This window comes from Galendromus occidentalis, unplaced genomic scaffold, assembly GCF_000255335.2.
Source record: "Galendromus occidentalis unplaced genomic scaffold, Mocc_1.1 scf7180000077495, whole genome shotgun sequence".
NCBI classification, from domain to species: Eukaryota; Metazoa; Arthropoda; class Arachnida; order Mesostigmata; family Phytoseiidae; genus Galendromus; species Galendromus occidentalis.
In genome coordinates this window covers 563,346-586,550 of record NW_003805483.1, presented here as the reverse complement: position 1 = coordinate 586,550, position 23,205 = coordinate 563,346, and the positions used below count along the sequence as shown (strand labels likewise).

At 50.3% G+C, this 23,205-nt stretch overlaps 1 protein-coding gene across 1 annotated transcript; it reads left to right on the top strand.

Moving 5' to 3' along the window:
• The first annotated feature begins 9,847 nt into the window (after positions 1-9,847).
• On the top strand, positions 9,848-21,787 carry LOC100907899 (uncharacterized). The gene is made up of 13 exons (XM_018640647.2): positions 9,848-9,998; positions 10,298-10,335; positions 10,487-10,646; positions 11,042-11,204; positions 15,764-15,807; positions 16,709-16,853; positions 17,162-17,807; positions 17,903-18,199; positions 18,294-18,485; positions 18,584-20,474; positions 20,651-20,888; positions 20,991-21,338; positions 21,431-21,787. Exons 1-13 carry the CDS (start codon positions 9,951-9,953, stop codon positions 21,763-21,765), a joined length of 4,545 nt encoding a protein of 1,514 aa, XP_018496163.2. The 5' UTR covers positions 9,848-9,950; the 3' UTR covers positions 21,766-21,787.
• The last annotated feature ends 1,418 nt before the right edge of the window (positions 21,788-23,205 follow it).

The following is a 23,205-nucleotide window of genomic DNA, read 5'->3' as shown; positions in this document are numbered from 1 at the left end:
CCTCTTAAAAGTTCATCGAGAACTACGACAGCACGAAATTCAATTCAATTCAACGCGACATTACGGTCTTCCGAATCCTGAAACGCTCCAGGAGCAACTCCGAGTGCGATTCGCGCCAAATCATTGAGACGTCGCCACTGGGCACCGTTCCTCTGAGGACGACGAAACCCATCGACTAAGGAGGAGAAGGCGGGATCTGACTGAGCTCGCGCTAAGCCGGCAGAGCTAGAGCGTATCTAGAATCGCGTCCCAATACTTCTTGGGAGCAGATAGCATTGTCACCGAGGATCGGTCGAGCGAGCTGAGCAAAAGTGGTCCGATTCGGAAGCTTAGACGGAGACAATTTCGTATGACTACTTAGAATTCCTCGCAATCACAGCTTAGACCTGATGATCATTGTATTGTTTCCCGAAGGATGAGATAGAGACAAAGGCTTGCGGCCAAATCGAACAGAGGTTTCATCGAGCTCGGTTTCGACGGCAACGATCCGTTCTTTATGCGAACCAGTTCGTACAGTTGAGAATATCACCTATTCGGTGTTTTCTAATGGGTTAGGGTACCGAACGCAATCAGTCGGCGAGGATATACCCTAGATAGGATTTAGAGACTCTGTGTTTCTTAGACATGTGGTCAGAACGTACAATGGGTCAAGATCAGAGCTCGCATACATTCAATGCCCGAACGAAATACCGTAGCAGGCATTGCCGCGACCGAGCTATGAGTTCAGCGCTCTTCGGCAGCTGGCTTGCGATGATTGACGTCTATTTTTACCAGGAGAGGATACGTCATCGATAGCTTTCGCCTAGAAACGAAAAAGGAAAAGGAAATTCAGGAGAGAGAGTTCCTTCGGAAAATTATGCGAATGCAGTGTATCGGAACTTATTGTTCCGATAGAGAAACGCACAGCAGCGCTGTATGCTGAGCAGATCATCAATGACCAGAACGATGACAAGGACCTCCCGTGGACGGTCGCCGGATGCATGCGGCGACCCCGTTATTCGAGTAGAGATCGACAGTAGTATTCTCGAGAGCTTCCAGATGGCATCGTCGGAATGTTTTAGGCTGAATTTATTGCACTGATTGTGATAGTTTTCCCGCAACGCGAGACGGATCATAACGATAAAGCTTTCGGGACTGTAGTTCTCCGTTTTCGAATCGAACAACTCACATCGCGTAGAATTTCGAGGCAGAGCAGTCGAGAATCGAAGCAATAAATATAGAGACGAAAAAACGCTTCTCAAATCCCGTGTGGGGTTCTTTTGTTTCCGTAATGGAAACGTTCACTGTCAGAAACTCCTCTGCAACGAAAATGATATCAAGGCTCATTTAGACCTGTGAGGACGGCGGTTTTTGTTCTCTCATTCCGTCGAACATCTCCGAAAAAAAAAAGACTAGCGTCGCGGAGGCAATGCAGAGCTGCAATTGGATCGATTTTCGGCTTCGACTAGGGTAGTATAGAGGAGGAAAGCGTCGGAGCGACCTGGAAAAATATTTTTCAAAGACTCGCGATGAGAATGAGATACCCGCTCGCTTCGCCATCAGTAAAGCTCGAAGTGAAAGCTCCCCTGATGAAATTTCCTCCTTTGGGTATCTTCTTGATCAAATCTTCGATCGAAATATGTGTCTGCGACTGGAAAAAAATTTGAACGCTTTCTTCTCAGAGTTGCGAGACAACGTTCCGCAAGTGCATGTTTCATTAAGCAATATCCTACAGCTCGAACCCGGATGCGTTCGGAGAGGCTTCGGGGTCTCTCAAGCTTGATTCCACGCGGGATATACGTGTATCCCGCCCCGGGAACGAGATCGGGAGATGACTGAGATTCTCGGGACTGAGAATCTCGGAATGTCGATGACATGCTTCTAAAATCGTTTCGTCAACTCTTCTGTCGACAGCAGTGCTCTTTCCGCTTGGGAATCAGATGACGTCTTTCGCAGCTAGCTAAGACGAGACGCTGCCCGTTTTGTTCTCGATTTATTGAATATCCATCGATTGGCTGACAGATCGATCGCTTTGCAATGAATGCAGCTCTGAACTTCACTCGATAATTCCGCACGAATGGTTCGAGTGAAGGATGCGACGCGATGGGTTGCTGCTAGTCAGCGGTGAGCGAGCTTCCCCCACAATCATCTAGATATCTTCATGCATGCCGAAGAGGTGCTCCAGATCCGAGCCAGACGACGTCATAACGATGCGACGGCGACTGTACCGAGAGACAAGGGATCTCCAGTCGGACTCGCCATGGCACAGCGATTCTGGCCTCATCTCCCGTTTTCGGTTCGACAGACTACATCTCAATTAGTCGCTAGGATAATCGAGATCTGATCTGACAGGAGATCCGATCAGGAACTCTGTACTTGGACTTCCATAGCGTATGAGAATGATGTGCAGACTTACTCGTGATACTCCGCGGAAGTTTTTGATCGCCGTGTCGAATTCACTGTGAGGCAACGACGGCGTGCCCTCGCCTGCTCTACGAAGCTCGCACACGAATGCGGGCGCGAAGTGATTTCTAGCAGCAACTCATTCCAGCTGGAGCACGTTTCACGCAGCACGAATCCAATCGCTTTGGCCGTTTTACTCATTTCCAGTGGGGGGCTTCAGTGAGAACTGATGCGCGAAAATTCAGATCGTTGAGCCTTTTTGCAAGAGCACACCGAATGTTTCCGTTTCCCGGATTGCTCCGAGATCACAGCTTTGAAGTTACGACGTCCGTTCTTCCAACAATGGCTTCAAATTCGTGGATACCCACCAAGGGACATGTAGACGCTGTCGAGGCACCAGGCGACGTCTCACCAGTGGTGCTCTCCCGATTTTTTTCCCCTGACGAAGTGAAGACCGTCTCTACCCCGAACCCGTCCCTTGCCCTCTTCATTGATATTCCCCGCCTAACCCTCCGTATCCCTTAATCTCAGGCGACATCCAACGAATCGAGGATCAGCGCAGCCAATCAACGCGCTCAGAAGCTGCTCAAAGATTAAGCGTAAGAAGATTCGCCAGAATCTACGAGACGTCGAATCCGGAAAGAACAGACTTGTCCGGGTACAATTCGTATCACGGAGTCGAATCACGAAGAGAGAAAACGAATTCGGAGCAAATGTCTCCGAGGATCAATATTTTCGGCAATTCTGTTCTGCCACCGGATAGCTCAGACGTTTTCGGCGCGAAGACTACCCACTCATCGGTACCTTTGGGAAGAAGAAGAGAAGAAGGGGCTTCAACAAGAGCAGCAAGAACTAATAACAACAATCGGCGAACTACACTCGAATGCCACCAAGCACGGAGTGATGCTAAATTTCTCTGTACCGCGCAAGCTATACGTCCAATCGGAGTACCACAGACGTACTCTCGCGTTTTCGCTCTTATTTGGGGTTTTCAGCATCAACTCAAAGAAGTCGAAAGCTCGCGGGACTCGCTCTCAATAGTCCAGGCTGTCGAGTTGAGAGCCTTCTGAACTTTGAAGCCAATGCAATTTTTCTCTGAATGCGAATCGCTCACGTTCCTACGCTTGCAGGTCCGGTTCTTTTTGTCAGGAGTCAACCTGGAGTTCCGGACCGCAAGTTTGTGTCTCTGGATCGTAATATTGTTGGTTCCTCCTTATTTTCTCTGTTTTTTTATCACGGCCTATTTTCCCGTTCCAAACACTCAGCAGTAATCAGTTCTTATCTCTCAGAGTTTTTCGAACCCGTTCCTCGAGAGGAATCCCGGCGATACGTTTATTGACCTTCAGTTCCTGTCAAAATTCTGCTGAGTAACTTATGCAAAGTGATGGAATGCAAAGCAGGACTCACGTTAAAGGTCACGTGACCGTATGAACATCCGAAGATTAATTTTCCGTAGAAAACCTCCGGTTTTCTCGCTTCGTCAGCCCTGCCAACGAAAAGAAACATTAGCGCAGCCGCTACGGAAGCTTGAGTGAGTTTAGACCAACTCGAACTTTCTAGGCCCTCATCGGGGCCGCAGCCGCGCACTAGAGATCGAAGCAGATTTTTGACGAATTCTTGTCAACTATGATCGCTTGTCAGCCGTTTGACCTAGACGCTCTAAGAATTCTATCCCGAACGCTCGTTTCTGTTCCTTCCGGAACGAGTCTGGGTTCCTAGTCGCCGTACCTTCGCTTGCCGCCCCCTTAGACACGGATTTCCAATCACTTCCGAATTGCTAATCAAAATCGAGTTTCCCATGCCCTTCACACCATAGGCCGTGACGGCCCGTTTGAAAAAATCCTACAAACTACTCACACACCCAAATAATGCTGAAATCCTCCTCAGCGTTCTTTCGTTCCAAAACCCATCGTTTCACCATCAACTAAAAATTGGCTTCCTAACTTGAATGAAAAGTATTGAGTATGAATACCAAGAAAAAAAAACTGTCCTAGTCTGAATTACCCAACGGCAAAACCGACTTGTTAGCGAGGCGAAGGGTGACGTTGACAAGGAAATGATGGCTGACGTCTCTAAACCATCAAAAACACAACAGCAAGGCATGATATGAGAATGAACGAGCGCATTGGCAGTCAAGATTATTTTATTTTGACGTGGCAACCGGAGCAAGAGTCGCGATCCGAGAGGTCCCACCCCTTCGGGCCAATTGGATTTTGAGCGATGCGCCAAACTTCTCGTGAGACTATACCACAAAGACAATTGAACAAGCAAACTAAGTGATATAACTAAGTGTTCGAGGGATCCCTCGACAATCCCAGACACGAACCGTGGAAGAAATTTCCAATCCAGAAGACGGCTACTGGATTTTCCAACCTTACCCTCCTCAAGACAGAAACCCAAGTTGCAAACGACAAACGTGTCGTCCGATACGAGAAAACAACGCAGCAGAACAACGTTGTACCAACAACAAATCTCGCCGCCATTTCGACAGCTAGCAGATTGCGAATCCGATCTCGTTCGGATCTCTCACCTCTACGACAGAATACCTATGAACGAATCGTGATCTTCACCGGAAGATAAGAAACCACTGAAAATACTTTCGGGAGCACCCCTCCATGCTCTCGGAGGATCGTCGCCGTGCAGACGACGATTCAAGTCTGACAGTAGAACTCTAACAATAAATATCCACTCTCTCATCACTTCACCAAGAGAACGTAATGCGCTACGATAGCTATCCAAGGTGCTGGGTCGCCGTGGGATGGACATGACATGAAAATCTCGCCGACCCTCAAACCGCACCGAATCCTCGCTAATTTAGATGAGAATTATTCGTTCCTTCTTGAATAGGCAAATCTCTCATCGAGGCGGATCATTCTGAACGGGTGCGTTTCCTCGATCGAGGTTTGATTGCCGTTCGGCTTTCAGTATTCACGAATTCAGCAGCCGCCGCCGCAATCAATTATTCTCATAGAGACTCTGGGTCTGGGTAGAATAATAATAATAATATTGTAAATAAAGTTGTATCGTATTGTATATTCTATGTAGAAACGTAATCGAGAGCACGCTTCTCCGTTCACGGCGACGACATCTGTGTGCGGGGCCGGCTCGCGCCGATGACGATAACAGAGATGTCACCTCCGCGGCGGAAGCGGCGTGTCTTCAGTTAACTGCGTCGAGTCTCGGTATTCGCAGAGATCGACCCGCTTGCTCCTAGCAGGCACCAAATAAACGTCGTATCTGTCCGGAAATCGAGACCGGCGCAATCTCCAGCGAGTGCCTCTCTTCATGTTGTGTTTTACGTTGGCCAAAGGTGCAACCCTGGAGGCTTTTCAGCCGGGTTTGGGGGAGAAGTTTTCGGTGCTGAGACGTGAACAGCGGCGCCATGAGGCCTACTTCTTTACTGTTAACGATTTCATTCATGGAGTATATCTAGACAGCAAAAAGTCCCCCTACTTAGTGCATAGAAGGTTACGCTTAAACGACGATTTACAGTAAAGTCAGTGGAATCGACTCAAACACTTCAATAGCTATGGCAACGATCCAGCTAATATAATGACACGAGACTGCGAAAGGAAACCGGAAATATGGAGACAAGGGAAACATCCATCGATAAGTAATACATCTCTCACTATTACACGGAATATTTAAAGAGCAGAACACAAATTTATCGAAACAATCTAGTTTTCTTGTCGCAAAAGTACCGAACTCCTGAATGGCTGTAGAGCGGTATCGGGCTGTGCGTCCGATAGGTTGATGATGAAGGAAGGAATAACGATGATGGATTCGGGGCCTGACGCTGTTAATCTTGTAGGAATGAAAAATAACTCGGCTCATGTGTTACTTTGTTCTTCACATGGACCGCGGAAGGATTTCCCGCAAAGCACATTGGAACTGCAGCGTCTAGGCCCGACTTGTTGCGATTTACAGGAGCCGTAGGGAAACAAAGCGACGTATTTCGAGGCGTAGCATTATTATTCTAATACTACCTTGAGCGACGACTTGATCAGCTGCACCGCGCAAATCCAAAATTTTCTCTATTTGACCTCAGCCGTCGATTACTCAGAAGATTCAATAAACTGTTACGGTAATCATGAATGTGATCATTTTTCTCCTCGTTTTTCCTGACCCCGCATGATCCCGATAGGTACGTCAGCTGAGATCGGATCGGGATCGAGACAATTAGCCTCTTGACCCTGAGCAATTTATTCGCCACGCCTGATCTAGGTTTCAGTCTGCATAGGTCACAGGAATCGTCCTGCCTTTCACCTGCTACGCTGAAGCTTCATACATCGGTAGCACTCATTGTCAGCTGATCTTCGGGGAGTTGCTCTTGGGTCTGAGGGTCGGAAAATCGAGATGGCTGGGGCGGGATCGTCTTCCGGCGGTCAGAGAGCGACTGGGGCGCGACATCATGGAAAACATTACCAGGTGCCGACATTGCAGGGTGCGGCCCCTCAAGTCGAAAACTTCCCCTCGGCCATCAACTTGCCCGGGGTTGCGGGAAGAAATATGAGGCAGGAAACGACCTGTCCTAACCCTCGCCGCTCCGTCGATCTCTGAGAAGAGCGCCCCGGAACTCCGGTCAAAGTATCTTTACGGAGCGCTCGTAGCTCCCGGAACAGACATTGTAAATCGAGCTCCATGTCCTCCTGAATGGCGGAGCATATGACAAGAAAATGAAATCCTTAGTGGCTTAGCAGGCGGTCAGTGGGCCTAGAGAGAACCTTCTTTGCAAAACTCACTGTTTCCCTGAAAACCTTTGTTCTCACAGGAAAGCGGTCTACGGGTGAGGTCCCCAGATTTTTTTTTAACACATTGAGAAAGAGGAAGAAAGTGGCGAAAATCGTAGCAGAGCGAAGCTACTCACGCTTACCTTATTCGAGATTCGCTGCTGTGAATTTGCTACTAGAATCAAGTTCCTTCAACCGTAGTCTAATTCCGGATCGTTCACTAGGAATCGATCACCGGACTCGACTCAGAATAAGCTCATGCGCGGTGAGAGAGTTCTTGAGCCGCGTCAAGCAGGCCCGCTCCGTGAGATGTTCCCGCTCTTAGGGGCTCTTGACACGATGCAAAGACGGGCTTTTAGGCAATTCTGCACTTTCTCTGCGGTGCACAGAGGGTTGGGGAACCCTGATCTACGCAACGAATCGGATCGAAAATGAAGATATCAATAGCAGGATCAATGGGGCAACTTTGAGCGAATCATCGCCGAGAACTCGAAGACGACTTCGATGAGCTCTTCAACCCACGAAGCACCGGAACGACTGAGATTGGCAGTTTTTCTTCAGGATGAAAGCTTATTAGAATTCCGGAAGAAACTTCGAGAGATGCTGCTGCAAGACCTGCCTACATCTGCTGACGGACCTGTTGGAGGAGATCTTCCAGCTCCTCGTCTTTCGCGACGAGCTTCTCTCCGACATCGCCTCTCTTCACATCTCCGTGCCAGCGTCTCTGTACATCTCTCCGAGATGGTAGCTTTCTGTTCTGCTCATTCGTTGAGACTTCGGCTCGGCGCAAAAAAATGTCTTCATGCTCCAAGGAGAGTCGAAGCGGAGGATATCAATCGTCATCATGTCACGTCTCCGCTCTATGAATGGATTTCAGCTTGGACACTTCCGTCGTGTACGAGTAGTGGTGGAAGCGGCTGACAGACTTCTCGGAGAGAGAGGGATGTTCCGATCGCGATTCAAAATTCAGCTCCATTCAGACGACGGGACTGCTTTCTAAGCGGCTGCTTGCCCCAGATCATTAAATCGAAGAAACTTTTTGTCAAAACCATCATGTTCGCCGACGACATAGTCATATACGCCGCGAGCAACTATCACCTGCAGAACGCTACCCGCACACCAGCCGACTATGTCAGGACAAGCGGGCTCTCAATGAACTACAACAAGACCCAGGTTATGGAGTTCCGAAGAGGAGGATGTCTCTCCGAAGAGGACAAACTCTCCGTCCACCGGCACAAGATCGAATATGTGAACAGATTCACATATCTAGGAATCATGATGACGACATCAGGCACCAACTTCAGCCAACACATCGACGATAGAATACGGTAGGCCTCCTGGCTTTCGCCTCGATCCCAGCACCCCAGAACCCATCGTTGGAGACAGCACTGAAGCTGTTTCAACTGAAGATCGCGCCGATTGCAAGCTACGGTATACAGGTGATTGGGGAGCACCCGAAATCCCGAGATCTATCGAAACTCAACTCCGTGAAAGTATGCTTTGTTAAAAGAGTCCTGAGAGTGCACAACAAGACCCGCAACAGGCTAGTGTACCTGTTGAGCGGCACTCGATTGCTGACTACAGAGCTACAACGGACGTTTGCTCTGCCGAGAACAGAGGCCGTAGCGAGAATCGAGGAGGAGTGGAGCCAGAAGATCGCCGAAGTGAGCCAAGAGTTCCGACGCTCGCCGCAATGTGCTCAGACAGTTGGATGAAGGGAGACTGTACACACAAACAGGTGATCACCAGGTATAGCGTCCACGGTCTCCGCCGTATGTTGTGTCAAAACAGACTGTTCCATGAGGCGTCCCCGACGTGAATATGCACGCTGTGTAACGAAGAGAGGAATCTCTACTACGCAGAGCAGTGTGTCGAAGTAAATTCCCTGTCCCAGCTGTCAAAATTACTTGACCCGAGTCCACGGCTATGAGCCGAACCGGAGAAGAAACTCTTCTTCTGTTATGTTATTTACCTACGTTCATATAGTTGTTGACACAATCAGTGTGAATTAACCAGTCAAGTCAGAACATCGCTGCATTCTATCCAACCTGATTCTCGGAGGCTGGTCTAGGAACAAAATCGAACCCTCGGCTACTCTATCATTTCATTTCATTCATACGAACGTACGAATTCCTATCAATATACGATGAAATCGAAGGGGACTTGATGTCTCATTCGTCCCCATTTGATGTGCGCGCTACCGGGCGATATAAGGGCCGCGGCGACGCGTTCTTCAACCACAGATCGGCTTCCTCCGCAGGGAGGCTTGAGAGACTGGCATCACCCCGACCATGCGGCCCGGTGCCGCTCATAACCCCAGCAAAGATCACAGTCATCATTATTCTCAATGCTCCGTTCAGCGATTCCTCTCCGCGTACTTATATCCCGCGTGATAGTCTCGCGCGATTTCACGTGGACATAACGAGCTCTTAGTCGCACCCTATCTCGACTTCCCGTACCGAGGTACAGGGAGCACAGCTCACCACTGCATGAGCCGAATCCCGTGTATGCAGTTCACCGCGGCGGCTTGATGCAGAACAGGTCCAATGAGCTTAATGGTATCTGACCACCAGTTCCGCACGGAACTCTTCGCGGTCGGTGTGTCTCTCTCACGGGCGTCAATAAGATTCCGGAACTCGCCGTAAAATCCGATCGTCAGGCGCAGCTTCGGCATGGGATACGAGCGCGCGCTGGATTCAGTTCTCCATCTAGTGCGCAATCGCATCATCTGATTTGCGCGAGAATCGAGACGAACCGAAAAATCGGGAGGTCTTGGAATCCCCCCGGTGGTGATATCATGTGATAGCCAGATATCCAAGGCGATAGAACGTAGTGAAAATGTCCGGGGAACCGCCAAATTGTTCCGCTTGCTCCTCGATATCTGAGGTGAGTAGTCTTCAGGATATGTCACTGCAAAGTTCTTCCCGAGAGGAATCTCATCTGAAGACTCGAGACACCTTCGAGATCTATACTATCACCACCCGGGAGAGTGGGTCATGACTCCACGCTTGTCATTGGACAACGCTCGGGGGGAGTCGTCGTCGTTCCCCCCTTTCACTGTCCCATCTGAACTCCTTCGACGAGCGGAAAGCTGGCAAATTATGTAAAGATTCCAGATAGCCGCCATGCACCCCCCATGTTTATGCCCACGGAGCCGGCACCTTATTTCGCTTTGATTTTTGCAGCGCGCGAAACTCATCAATGACCTGATAAAAAATCAGCAGTGAGTATATCCTGAGAGCGATAGAAGAGCCTTTTCGTCGTCGACGGCTGGAGGAAGAAGACGGTGTCTTCCACGATGAGAAGCCTGGGGACGGACTCACCTCCTCCACTGAGACAGAGTTGCAATGGTACGCTTCTATTCTGGTTTCCAGCGAAATGGTCAGCTCCCTCATACATGAACGCAGAGCATCCTCGTCCGCGAGGACTATTGTCGCCGAATTGAAGCGCCAGAATGAATTCCTCAGTCAGGAATGCAGCAAAATATCAGATGAATACCGAATAGCTCTGGAGAAGGTCTATCCTCTCGAGAAGGTAAGCAAGACTCGAGGCTCACGGAATGCAATTCTGGATGGAGAAAAAGTAAACTACGGTAGTGCGCGGATTGTTCCGGACACCTCCCTCTCTAAAATTTCTCGGCATCTCTATAACTTCGATTCCTGAGCTTCTTGCGCTCTCCGTTCTCTGAGAATCTTCTAGTCGAGACATTGGCTGCGCTTTATTTCCGACTGTAAGACTCTAGGAATCATGCAGAAGAGCCTTGTTCCATCCCAGGATGAGCCCACTCGGATCTGGGACATCATCACTCTCCGCCGAGCATCCGGAGCTGCGTCGAGCTCCTAATGAACATATTCCCGTTTCCCCGACCGTGTTCCCAAAACGAGCAAGGCGTCAATATTCTCACATCGAAACCGTTTCAATTTTCACAGCGCGCAACAGAGGTCGAGACCGAGTTGAACGCGAAGAGAATCGAAGTCGAGTCCTACCGCGTGCAGCTGGAAATCGCCCAGAACGCACCGCCAAAAGCATCGACGGAGATGGAATCGAAGGTCTCCCAGATGCAGCTCCAAATCGATCAGCTCCAAAGCAAAGGTGAGTCCGCAGCGATGCCCTTCGCACTCCGAAATTAATCATCGTGAAATGCACGCCTCCAAGTCTTTCCAGTTTCGAGAGGGTCCGCTGAAACCTGTATATTTCCTACTTCTACCGACTCCAATCGACATGGAGCTGTCTCATACGCATAGTTCGTCAGGACTTCCTCGTATAATCTCCGAGTCACTCGGAAAAAATACTCTCTCGGTGACTCGGAACAAACGCTCCTCGGTAATCGGACGCGACCGAGAAATTTCGCCGCTCCGACTGTGTATTCGAGCGCGAAACAATAACATGAGTCATCCAGCCGTTGACGGATTTTTCGGAGACGAGATCACCCTCGTCGCGTCATTCAACCCATAAGGGTAGCGGGTAAACGAATCAGTGTCTTTCGCGGCGAAATCACAGAATTTCTCGCCCAGATGCGCATCGGATTATCGGTCTGGGTCTGTGTTTCAAAATGAAACACAGCCCTGTCCGCGTGCCTGGTCGGAATGACTCGGTGGAGACATCATTCCTGATAATTGCGGTGGCCGTGGCTGTACCGAATACGAGATGCGGTGGCGGTCATTAGCGGAGCGTGCTCGAAAATATCGCAGGGAGTCGGCTCCAGCTCCCCGGTGCAACATCAATGAGTCGGTGAGACAAACTGCGAGAGCAATGGCTCGCGAGAGTTAGCTGATGGGAAAGCGAGGAAACGAGCCGACCGAATCGCCGGCTGAACACCTTGAACTTCCGAGAGCTAGTGACGTTGTTCTCGCGTTAGACTGCTCTAGGTGACTGGCGCGTGAGGTATTCGTGAAAGGGTCTATTTCGGGCGAGAAAAAACTTCCTCGCAACGCTGCGGCCTCCGGAGCTCAGCGTACCTGTTCTGGGCAGATGAATTTCGCATCCAAATGTCATCATCGAAGCGAAGCATGGGTGCATGGATTGACGAGACCTCCGTCAGCGAGAGGCGAGAGTGCGAATCATCTTATTCAGCCCAATTAAATTCGCTCTCCCGAATGTTTATCCGAACGCATTCGTTGATCGCTCGGCGTTTGAAATCCAACGCGTTGAAACAGTTTTGGAGGAATGCGAGCCATAAAGGGAACTACGTAGATTACGCGACTCTAACAGAGATCATCTTCCTTCGTCGCTGCGTTGCGTTGGAGAAAGGAAAACAGATCCGTCATGGATTCCTCTAACGAGGCTTCTGTTATTGTATTTACACATATTCACAAATTTACATCCCCGAACAAACATCATTGGAGACCAACACGAACTCGCGCTATCTATCGCGGGTTTCCCCCTCCCCCCTGTTACTACATTATCTGAATTCTCAAAATAATTATTGTCAAACATCAAGTATAAGACCGTCTCAGCGCTCCCCGGGGGGAATCTTTTGAAAAAACTACGCTAGCTCCTAAATTAGGTGTTAAGCAGGTATTTTTTGCTATTCGTATGTATATCCCTGTTCAGGGTCGATCTCGGCGTGGAATCCGCGCTGCTGTTCGACGCCGCAAGAATCTCGTGTTTGAGCCAATCATTGTATCTCTTCTTCTTTTGTGAATAGAGGAAAACGATGACCAGGATGGCTATAGAAGTCAGAACTAAGAGCATAAGGAATGTACCGGCTGTCGCGCTAAGTTCATAGACACTGAGATGGACTTTGTATGGTTGGACACCGGAACAGCATTCGTGGGGTGCCAGCGAGCAGGTGTACTCTCCGGCATCACTCATGTCAACGCTTGCTATATCCAATCGATGGGAAACTATCTCGGTGGCGTTCGGCAATCGCCAAACGATAGGGAGCGAGATATGACGGCCCTGGGTCAGCAGCGAGCACTGAAGCAAAATCGGTAATCCGAGCGCTCTCGACACATATCCAGTCTCATTACCCACAGGGTCCACCGTAACCACCAAAACCGACTGAGCATCACAGATAGGGGGGGAGCACAGTTGCTCCGTCGAGCTTTCTAGAGACGGAATTTCCTCGTCAACGAGTCTCGTCTCCCCTGAAGTTGTTGCATTCCATTGTTCCGCGGAAGACGGCGGTGCATTGATTGAAACGATATCCGAAGTGAGTGAATTCTCAATAGAATGGGTCGAGGAATTCGTCGTGATGCCTAGGCTCTCCGAGAAGGCTCGCGGACTGGTTATTGTTGTTGACGCAACTAGTTTCGGGGAAGAATTGTCGCCGGGAACCGCCCTGCCGAGCGTCCACACAACGAGACAGCTCCACACTACCGATCGAATTGTCGCCGCCATCTGGCCCATGACGGTTTTGCCGCGAGCCGCTTCTGAGCCCGAAGCTGTCCGGTTTTAGGTCCGTTGGAAGAGAGAGATTCTTCAGACGTAGTGTTTCGCATGTAGTAAGCCCGACAAAGCGGGCCACAGATGCTCTGCGTTCACTGACGCCGCCGGTGAGAACACAATCGGGGCACGCACGATGAGGCAACACTGTCTTTCCACAAGCTCGACACGTTTATAACCGAGTACACACTAGGGTCGACTCTCGCTGACGTTTGAGAGAGATGCATGCGTGCATGGCTGCCCGATGCTCTTGAACAACTCTCTCTGATTGCTCAGCTGATGCAGACTTTGATGCGAGCTGACGTTGCTCTGACTGACTGACTGGCTGGCTGACGAGATATTCTGGCGGTTGTCGTCGTACCGGGAGACAGCGATGGGCTCTTCAATCCGATTGCATCACACGAAGCCGAGCAGTTCCCCTTTTCACAGCATAAGCGATAATGATTCCGGTCTTCTGTCGACACCTGCTGACTATTCAACGCTAACGTCCGAATTGTGCGCATGCGGCAGATTTCACGGCAGCGCATTCGTTGGCATGATCGTCGGCGTCGTAGAAAATTCGCTTCTCAGCTGATCGTTCGACGGAGATCGCGAGCGCATCTCGACGCTTGTACACATTTCAATAGTTCACAATCGACATGAGTTCGCTGCGCGTGGTGGGTCGAACCGTGATTTGGAGCTGAATGTGCCGCCATCGGATTGTTTTGGCGAATATCGCGAATGGCGAGGGAACATTCCGAGCGGAGAAAGTTCTTCCGTGACGCGCTGTGCTTTCTGCATGGCTCGCTATGGGGGCCGACCGGGCGGCTTACGGTGTTACTGGGTTACAACCAGCCCGTCGGCTAGTCTGTCAGATGAACGAGGGTGCGCGAACTACAATGAAAGGAAGATGCGGATCGTGTTGGCTCTCGTCCTTCCAAGAGCCGTTCCCGTTATCGGCCAAAGAGGGACTTCAAAGATTTTTCCGGAAAATTTGAACTCGTTCCCCCGTTCTCATGTTTTTGAACGCGCGTGACGAGAACGAATGCTCCGGACAGGATGACTTCTTAAGAATCGACCTAATACCGTCTTGCCGATTCTGCAATGGAACAAAACGCGGGAAATGCGTTTTCTGGGAACGAATTTAATATTCTTTCGAATTGTAGCGGCGGGGTATCGAGCGATGAGGTTTCTCAATCCTCCTCGAATAATTGAGCAATCGAGAGTCCTTGCGGCTTCGCTTCTTCATTCGTCATACACTAATTGCGGGGGATACGAGCTGCTACAGCCATCTTGCGAATGCTTCCCAAAGGCGGATGCTCGAGAGGACGAGCCATAGTAATCCCCATCGCTGAGCAAAGGCTACAAAGATTTACAGGACTGACCTCACAGCTGACCAAGTTCCCTCTTGAGGTCACATCGAGTCACCACTACTCGCGTTCAGCCGGTGACCATGCGATCGACATCGGGATGACTCTGGGAGCCGTGGGAGCGAGACTTTCTCTTTCGAGTTCGTGATTGAGGATAGGGAATCGATGGTCCACGAAGTGTCGCCTCTCTCTCATGCTGAAGAGAAGGGATTCCGGGAAAGCGCAGAGGCTGCGAGTTCTATAGCGGCTCGTCCGAGTTCCCGATGAGTCTTTTCTGATCTGGGATACGTGATGAATCGGTTTCGGAGGGCAGCGTAGCGTCGTAATATGCCGAGAAGCAGGTGCTTGATGGCGGAACTCCCGGTCGAGAGTCATCCTGGAGACTCTCTATCGTTGGAGTGAGTGACTCGTAGCTGCAAAATGGAATCCCCGTCAGGAGCTCTTCCGGCCGAGGATTAGTACTGGTAAATATTTCCGTTGCCTTCCGTGTAGATCACTTCGCGGTGACTTCATTCGCGGAGGGGTCATTGGACATCCATCCGTATTTACTCATCGCTGGTTCTGAGGGGTTCTCGACGGTTATCTCGGCGGAATTGGACGATGTCGCGATGATTCGAATGTACAATAAGCGGCAGAATAATGGTTGTGTAGCCTGAGGCTCGAAGTTTTGGACACTCAGATGATGTCATTGCGTATATGGAAGCTTCGCGGAACGTCTCTGTTAGGTTCGACAGGGTAGTTCGGAGTCACCCCCGAGGTTATATCTCGGCACGAAGCCAGACGATCCGACTTGACTCGTCGCGATAACCGTGGAGATGATTCCACGCATCCTCCGGATGAGAGAAGGGAAGAATGCTCAGAGGCAGTTCTCCCGAGACGAAGTTTTGATTGACAAGTGTTCCTTCTCACTTTCAGTCAGACGTCACAACACGCAGAAACGACAGAGCACGCGAGCCATGGTAAGTTCAGCCAGAATACTGGAAACTTAATCTCTCTCCCCAGAATCGGCGGAAGCTTACGGCGTTACATCTTTCGATTGTACAGTAGTCTCCCCAGTACGTCCCACGGGCTCTCTTGAGGAACAATTCTCTTGAGCCATCATTTCACGGTTGTCTCGGGAATTCCTTTTTAAAGAAGACCCTCAGGGTAATCTCAAAAAGGTTCCCGCGAGAAGAAGGGTCTCGTGATTCATCTTCTCGGCGTGACTCAGTGGCGACTCAGGCGCTGGTTGACTATCGCCATTTTTCGATTCCCGATTTCGACCCTGCGTGTGGATACAATTCGATGTAGATCTCGTATCGGAGCGGGATCGAGGGGAGGTTGCATTGAACAGCTGTGGGATAGAATAAGTGACAGGTCGCATCTGATACCTCTCGATATTTTTTGCTCATTCGTATGCCCAGGCTATTCGAAAGGTCTGGCTTCGCTCTAATGTTTCAGCCCGGCCCTGACGTGCTGCCCGCTCTCTCGTGGGCTAACGGGTTCAAGTGCGACTAGTGTGCCTATCTTCGACGAATTCTTGTCTCTGTTCGCTTTCTATTTTTGTTCTGTGTCCGTGAACAGCCTTGACTTCGGGCCGGAGCTTTTGAAGCGCTGCTTTTTTTTAATATATGTACTTACCTACCGACTTTCGTGGGAGACTGGTTATTCATCTGGATTAGAGTATGATTCATTCTGTTCACTCAGAAGACTCCGTTTCGTAACCGAGCTCTGAAATGATCGAATCCCTGCGCAGTTCGAGCGATATGCATAACTGCCTGACTGCCTTTTACTGCGACACAGACTGGAGCACTTTCTCAGTCAAAGGAGAGCTCGTGCAGCTCCGTCATCCGATTATAGATATATCGCTCATAATTTCAGAAAAATCTGATTCGGCTAAAATCTGCACTCGGAAACGATGAGGTTCTGCGTTCGATCGAGATTCTGGAAGCAGCGCTGGGAGTCAGTTTGGATCCCTTGGAACAGGAAGCCATGCAACTGGAACGGATCCTTCAAAACGATACAGGTTGGTCGATACTCTCCGTCCCTACCCCTTGTCGAATGTTACCGTGGGGGTATCGCTACGGGTTATGTTTTGTTCGCATCGAGCTCCGTTATCCTTGTGATTGCATTTCTGTAATCTTGTCCGCGCGACACACGATCGAGGCACCTTCACTGGCTAGAAAAATGGCGGAGAGAATATCCACAAGGTTCCAACTCAGAGAGGAATCCAGGAGACTCCTCGTCCGCCTTAGAAGCGCAATATTATGCCTCCGTCGCGAGCATTTCAGGATCTTCGACCAAACCATGCTAACCGGAATATTGATTTTCCAGATACCGTCGAAGAGAAAAAGTCTGCCGAAAAAGATTCGACTTGCGTAGAGTCTAGCTGTCAAACTGAAATCGCGCTGCGAACGCACCGAATGTGTCAAACTTCCGCGCTTTCAATGCACAGTCGAGAGTGTCAGACGGAAACCAGGCTGGACATGCCGGTGCTTGAATGCGAAGAACCGGTGCTAGCAGTGGGCGGCATTCATCCCGACTCTCCGGATCGAGCAGTCCCGGCAGGAATGTCAGATGCACATCAAATACGAGACACGAATCGGGGCATTGCGACCCCACCGACGACTGTCGTTGCGCAAGACCGTCCTATACAGGATTTCGAGAGTCTCGAAACGAAGCACGACGACAGCTCAATTTTCGTGGAGTCCTCGACTGGAAAAGACAGCGACGAGACGGATACGATTCGAAAGAAACCCGTCTCCCTCCTCGAATGCATTCCGAATATCCCTCTCGTTAGTGACGGTGAAGATTCGATTTCACCGATCCCTGAATGCCCACTGCTTCCCCGGAAAACGGAAAAACACGTGACATTCAAAGAAGACGAGACTTTCATGCTGACAGAGCCCGCGGTGACCGAGTCAGCTGATAACGGCGACGGAGATCAAGAAGATGAGGCCGATGATGATTCCGATGCAAAGTAAGCTAATCTCTCGCAGATTGTTTCGGAATGCTTTTGATGTGGGATCCGACGCCGCCGCGCGGAACTCAACTACCCTATTTATATTTCCTCAGAATGATGGAAGAGGTCGAGATGATTCTGGCGGAAATGTGCAACCCTTTCGGAAAGCCCAACGAGAGACTCCTCGCCGTGTCGCCGATGCCTCCGAGCCCCGTACCGATGCGTCGGAAGAAGAAAAAGAAGAAAGACAAATCAGACCACCCGAGAAAACAGCTGATTCATCAAAACTCGAGCGGTTTCGAGCCTTTATTCGCAGCCCCTCGCGATAGTACGTCCTCGTCCCCGCTTTTCAGCAGGGTGCCGGAGCCGAGCTGTCTGAAGGCAGAAGTCACGCACAGCCCTAACCTGGGGTGAGACTCAATCGGGTGAAGCATCAGTGATTCCCAGATTTGCGGGACGTAGTATTCGACGCCCCAACTCATCATGAACCCATTATGTTTCCAGCATGACGACATTCAGTTTCCAAATGCCCTCGAGCGGGACCTCGAAACTTTCGTTGGAATTCGATCAGGTCACAAAGCATGTGAGACTGTCGTGCTCGGATCAGAACGTGGGGTCTGGGATCGGACAGAGCGACTCTATACAGGACTCGAGAGCTTTGCTGTCCAGTACAGCCATCGGAGACGTCTCTCGGCGGTAAGTCGTTGTTTGTTTCTCGTGAAAAACTCTGTAATTCGGATCACCGACAATTCTTCTCGGTGAATAATCTCCCTTCTCTCGAACACGTTTTACAGGACATCTTTCGGCTTCCCGGTACCCCCGGAAACACCGAGAGCTCCCGAAGAATTCTTCGAAGCTCCGACGTCGTACGAACCTGGAGTTCCTCGACGCGATAAAGTTCCTAAACCACGATCCCATCGAAGTATCTCGAGCGAAAGGGAGGTCATCGCAGACAAGAGCGAACCAGTATTATCGGACAACCACCTGGTGCGCCGTGTCGAGTCGCATCACAGAGAGATCCAAAGTCCAGTTTCTCCAGCATTGAGATCGAAACCGGAAGACGGGTCACCGAGCCATGGAAGTCAAACCGGAAGCCCTGTCGCTCCCGCTAGCGCGAAAGTCCCTCCACTGTGCGTTCCGAACCTCTACCGGGTTCTAAACTTGGGGTTGAAACTTCGCGATCTAAACGAAAATGACTACGATAAGGATGGATATGAGGAGTTCCGAACGGTTGAAAGGATTGACATGACGGAGCCCTCCCGTTTTTTACCTTCCAGGCTGAGGAACGATTATCGTCTGAAACGGTTGTCGAAACGGAAGAAGAGCGAACCTCTCGTGAAGGAGTTTCAGAGAAATGTGCTCAAGAAATCGATCGATGCCAAATTTCTGGAGGCTAAAGAGACTATGCTGCAACGCAGAATTCAAGCTGCGCCACAACTGGGCGATTCAGCGGAAGGCGGAAAGCTTCCCTTGGATTCAGAAAAGCCGGCTCTGATGGAATCCGACGCGGAGGAATCAGCTGCCGGTCCGCCGGCCTATCCAATTCCAGCTGATTCCGAACTCGCAGAGCAGACACCGTTCGGAAGCGTGATCGGCGACTGCTCAGAGAGAGTGGTACAGAAGGAAGAAGTCGAGCCGCAGGAGAGCTCACAAGTCCAATTAGAGCGGACACGGGAAGAAGCCAAAGTCGAAATAATAGAATGTAGCTCGGAATCACCGCCCACTTGGGAGTTGCGGTCGTGGGACGGTGAGCGGCTCGCTGCGGCTGATCGCGACCGAGGGCAGAGCGATTCAGAAGACGAAGAAACTCCGATGTTCATTGATTACGAGGACGAGCATCCGGAAACCCCGTTGAGTCCCGAGACACTTTCGCCGGCTGACAGGAGCGCAACCAAACGGATACCCATGGAATTCATCGAGGACATCCTCTCGGATATCCGCGACACCAGGCTGGAGGCCAAATCGAATCAAAATTTGATCTCACCGCCGGCGTCTCCCTCATCTTCCGAGAGTTCCCCGATGCTCACCAGGCGCAAGTCGAAGATGATCCCTAATTCCCCCACGACCTGCCCATTGATTGATCGACCGTACACGAGGAGCTCCCTCCGATCATCCGCCAAAGTCGACGAGGCATTACCTCCTCTGCTCGGTGGCCCGGAGAGCGCTCCGCCGAAACAAGCGGAAGGTAACGTGAGAACTCCAGCTCGTGCGGGTCGGATGACCACTAGGAACGGGATCGTCAGTCTGTTGAAAGATTCGTACATTCCTGAAAACGAGGTCTACGAAACAGGCAAATTGTTCGGCTACGATGACGTCATCGTATCCAAAGAGGCGAAACCAATTGACGGGGAACAGACCGACTCGAAACGTGATACTATGCAAACAATAGTCGGCTATTTCAAACAAAAGCACGGTCGCTTCACCTCGATCGAGGAAACGCTGAGGAAGGTTGCTGTGCTCCAAATTACGATGGAGGAAGCGTTGGCCCAATTGGTCGATTTGGAACACCTGAGAAAGCTTTATGTCAGCTTCGTTTATGTTCTGCTGGACATCAACGAAAAGCTTCAAGTACAAACCCAGTCCCAGATTACGGAGACTGAGCGGAACTTGGTGACGTTTTTCCTCAAATACGTACCTCAGCTTAAGAAGTACGAGGGGAAGACGAAGCATTGTATCGGATTCAACGTGAGTACTCCAAGATTCGAGAAAAATAATCGAAAGCATACGGGCGACTCATCGAGTCGGATTTCCGTTTTCTACCTCGAACTTGAGGCTCCCGACGCAGATCTACTCATCTAGCTTCAGAAGCAGACAAGCCAGCTTCTGAGACCCAACATAATCTGAAGGATTCCCACTTTCAGTGTATAAACTTCATCCGAGGCTACCTCATGTCGCCAGACCGTTCGAAGAAATCCATTATCGAGCTCTCTAGTCTTTTGAAAGTGATTTCTTATATCGCATCGGAGATACAGGGTGAATTCCTCCAGTTGATCGATGAAATTTATTATTCGATGGCGGATCACAGCTGCGAAGCGGCTTATCATATCGGCTGCATGCTCGCTGGCTGGCCGCAGAGCCTCGAAGGCATCAAAGTTGATTGTGAGTATTGTGTCGGCTTTGTTCTCCTCTGTCTCACCTTACGGGCGAATACGTTTTCATCGTATTTCGGCGCGTACTGAACGCTCCGTTGCACGTTTCCAGCTCCCTTCGGATTCGTAGTTCGATACGTCTTGTTTCATCACACCTCGACGGTTCCGCTCGATGACTTGCAGACAGCCCGTGCAATGGCTGTGCAGGCGGGCTGGACTCCATTGATCCAAGAAGGGCATTCACTAACTGAAGCAATAGAACGCTTCGCTCCCGTCATATTTTCCAAGGAGAGCAAAACCAAGTTCCTATCGAGACTGACTCTGCAGTCGCTCGAAATCATGTTCCTGCTCCTGGGCGACGTCGGAGTAGCGAAGAAAATTCTTGAGGAATATGTCCCGAAATTGCTTCAGCAAGTCGATCTCCCGGACAGGGACGTCAATTCCTTATTACAGCTCTGTGGTAAGATTTATTGAGCTTTATCATGCGAGAGTGGGTACAGTCGCCGGCGACTATTGAAGCGGATTCTAATTGTTGTATACTTCGTCTCGCAGGGAAAGTTTGGACAAAATTCGCGAATTCGAAAACGGAGAGCATTCCCTTTGAGGCCACCGTCGAATCTCTTGTCGATCTCCGAACTCGACTCAGGAACACCGATAGGAAGGACGTCCAGGAGTTCTGTAACAAAGCTCTATGGTCCTACGCCAATTACGATTCATCGGAGACCGGTGCACGGGCTCGACAGATCTGTAACAAGGAGCGTTTCATGCAGCGTAAAGCCGATAAACATCCTGGCAGAGGACGTGGAATGCAGAAGAGAGGTCGAGGGAAAAAGTCGTTTGGACAGAAGAAAATTCCCAGAGGAAGTCGAGAAAAGACGATGTGTTGAGAAATGACCTTGTACATACTGTAAAATATATTGTGCATTTCGGAATGAGAGAAAGAATGAAGGTTTCTCAACTTGACCCTTCTTATTATTCCCAGTCGGAATGTTCGTGGCGAGAGACTTCTCCTCCCGATCCGAGGGGCGTTTTTCAGGAACGGCCTTCAAGCTCACGAAGCCTTCCATTCGACATTCAACGACTTATTTGAGGGAATGATGGAGAATTCGAGTGGGAAGTCGATTCAGCGCAGATGACGACAGGCTCGCTCAAGGAGATAATTCCGGGATGAGTTTCGAAAGTTCCATTCGCCTTAAATTAGATCACATATGGTCTTTTGGACCGAAGCTACACTCTGGAGCCCTTCCTTTCTTCCATATGGCGCGTCCCTTGCCCTCGATCTCTCCTCCTCTTGATTTTCCCCCGTATCCGGTTGGGGGCGCTGCACGACGGTTTATACACATTGGAAACTGTAGCATTGGAATAGCGAGCACGACACCGACGTTCGAGCTCTCGGAGAGAATCATTTGACATTTACCAAGAGTTTTGAAAGACAAGCCTGGAATTCACGGTTCCTGGTCGACTTCAGCTCCGCGCGATGGGTCGGGCACACATCGCGGAAACGCATTGAAGAACGCTTTGGGAAGGTGAGTCCGACGTCGGAGACGGTCAGGTTCAATTCCAGATGTTTTCTCAATATTACGCGTCTTCATCCCCGATTCGCTGTGCGGTCCCTGTGAGGAGAAGTCGATTGCGGTCCCCGTGAAGCCTCCGCCGCCTCGAGGCTCACCATACTCGACAAGCATGTGTGACCATATGGCGCCACAGGTTGTAGCTTTAGGGAAGGACGAATCGAACAGCGATGTGCTAAGAGTTCGGCGACGCGGGCCGTAGGCTCCCGCTAAATCTCTGTGACGGCTCTGAGCTCCCTCAGAGGGCGGACACGAGAATAATAGGCATATTGTAATTCAGCGATCGAAGACCCCAGCTGTTGCTTGTCGATGCAATCAATGATGGCAGGACTCCGAGCCTGGCTTAGATCTCGCAACCTCTGGATACCCGAAGAAACCTGTCTGTAAATTTTGCGAAGCCAGACATCCTCGGAGCTCACGCGGAACGAGTTTTGACTTATATTTCCGCTCTCGGAGGCTATGAAGTCCCCGTCCTCCGGAGATTGGGCGCGTAGGACTAAAACTAATGGCGCATTCCAATCTCTCTCTAAGCGACGAGATTATGCTTGACGAGGGTGAAGTGTGGCTTCGGACGAGAGTTCCTCATTCAAACTCTAAGCAGCACTCGGAAGAGCTTCCCGAGTCTGCTCGGACCGGAGCGAGCCCGCCTAATGAGAAACATATGGAATCGTTAAATTCGAGCTGAAGACTCTCCCATCCCTGGAATTCTGCTCTGTGACGAAGCTCGAGCGTCGCAATCGTTTCGATTTCGATATT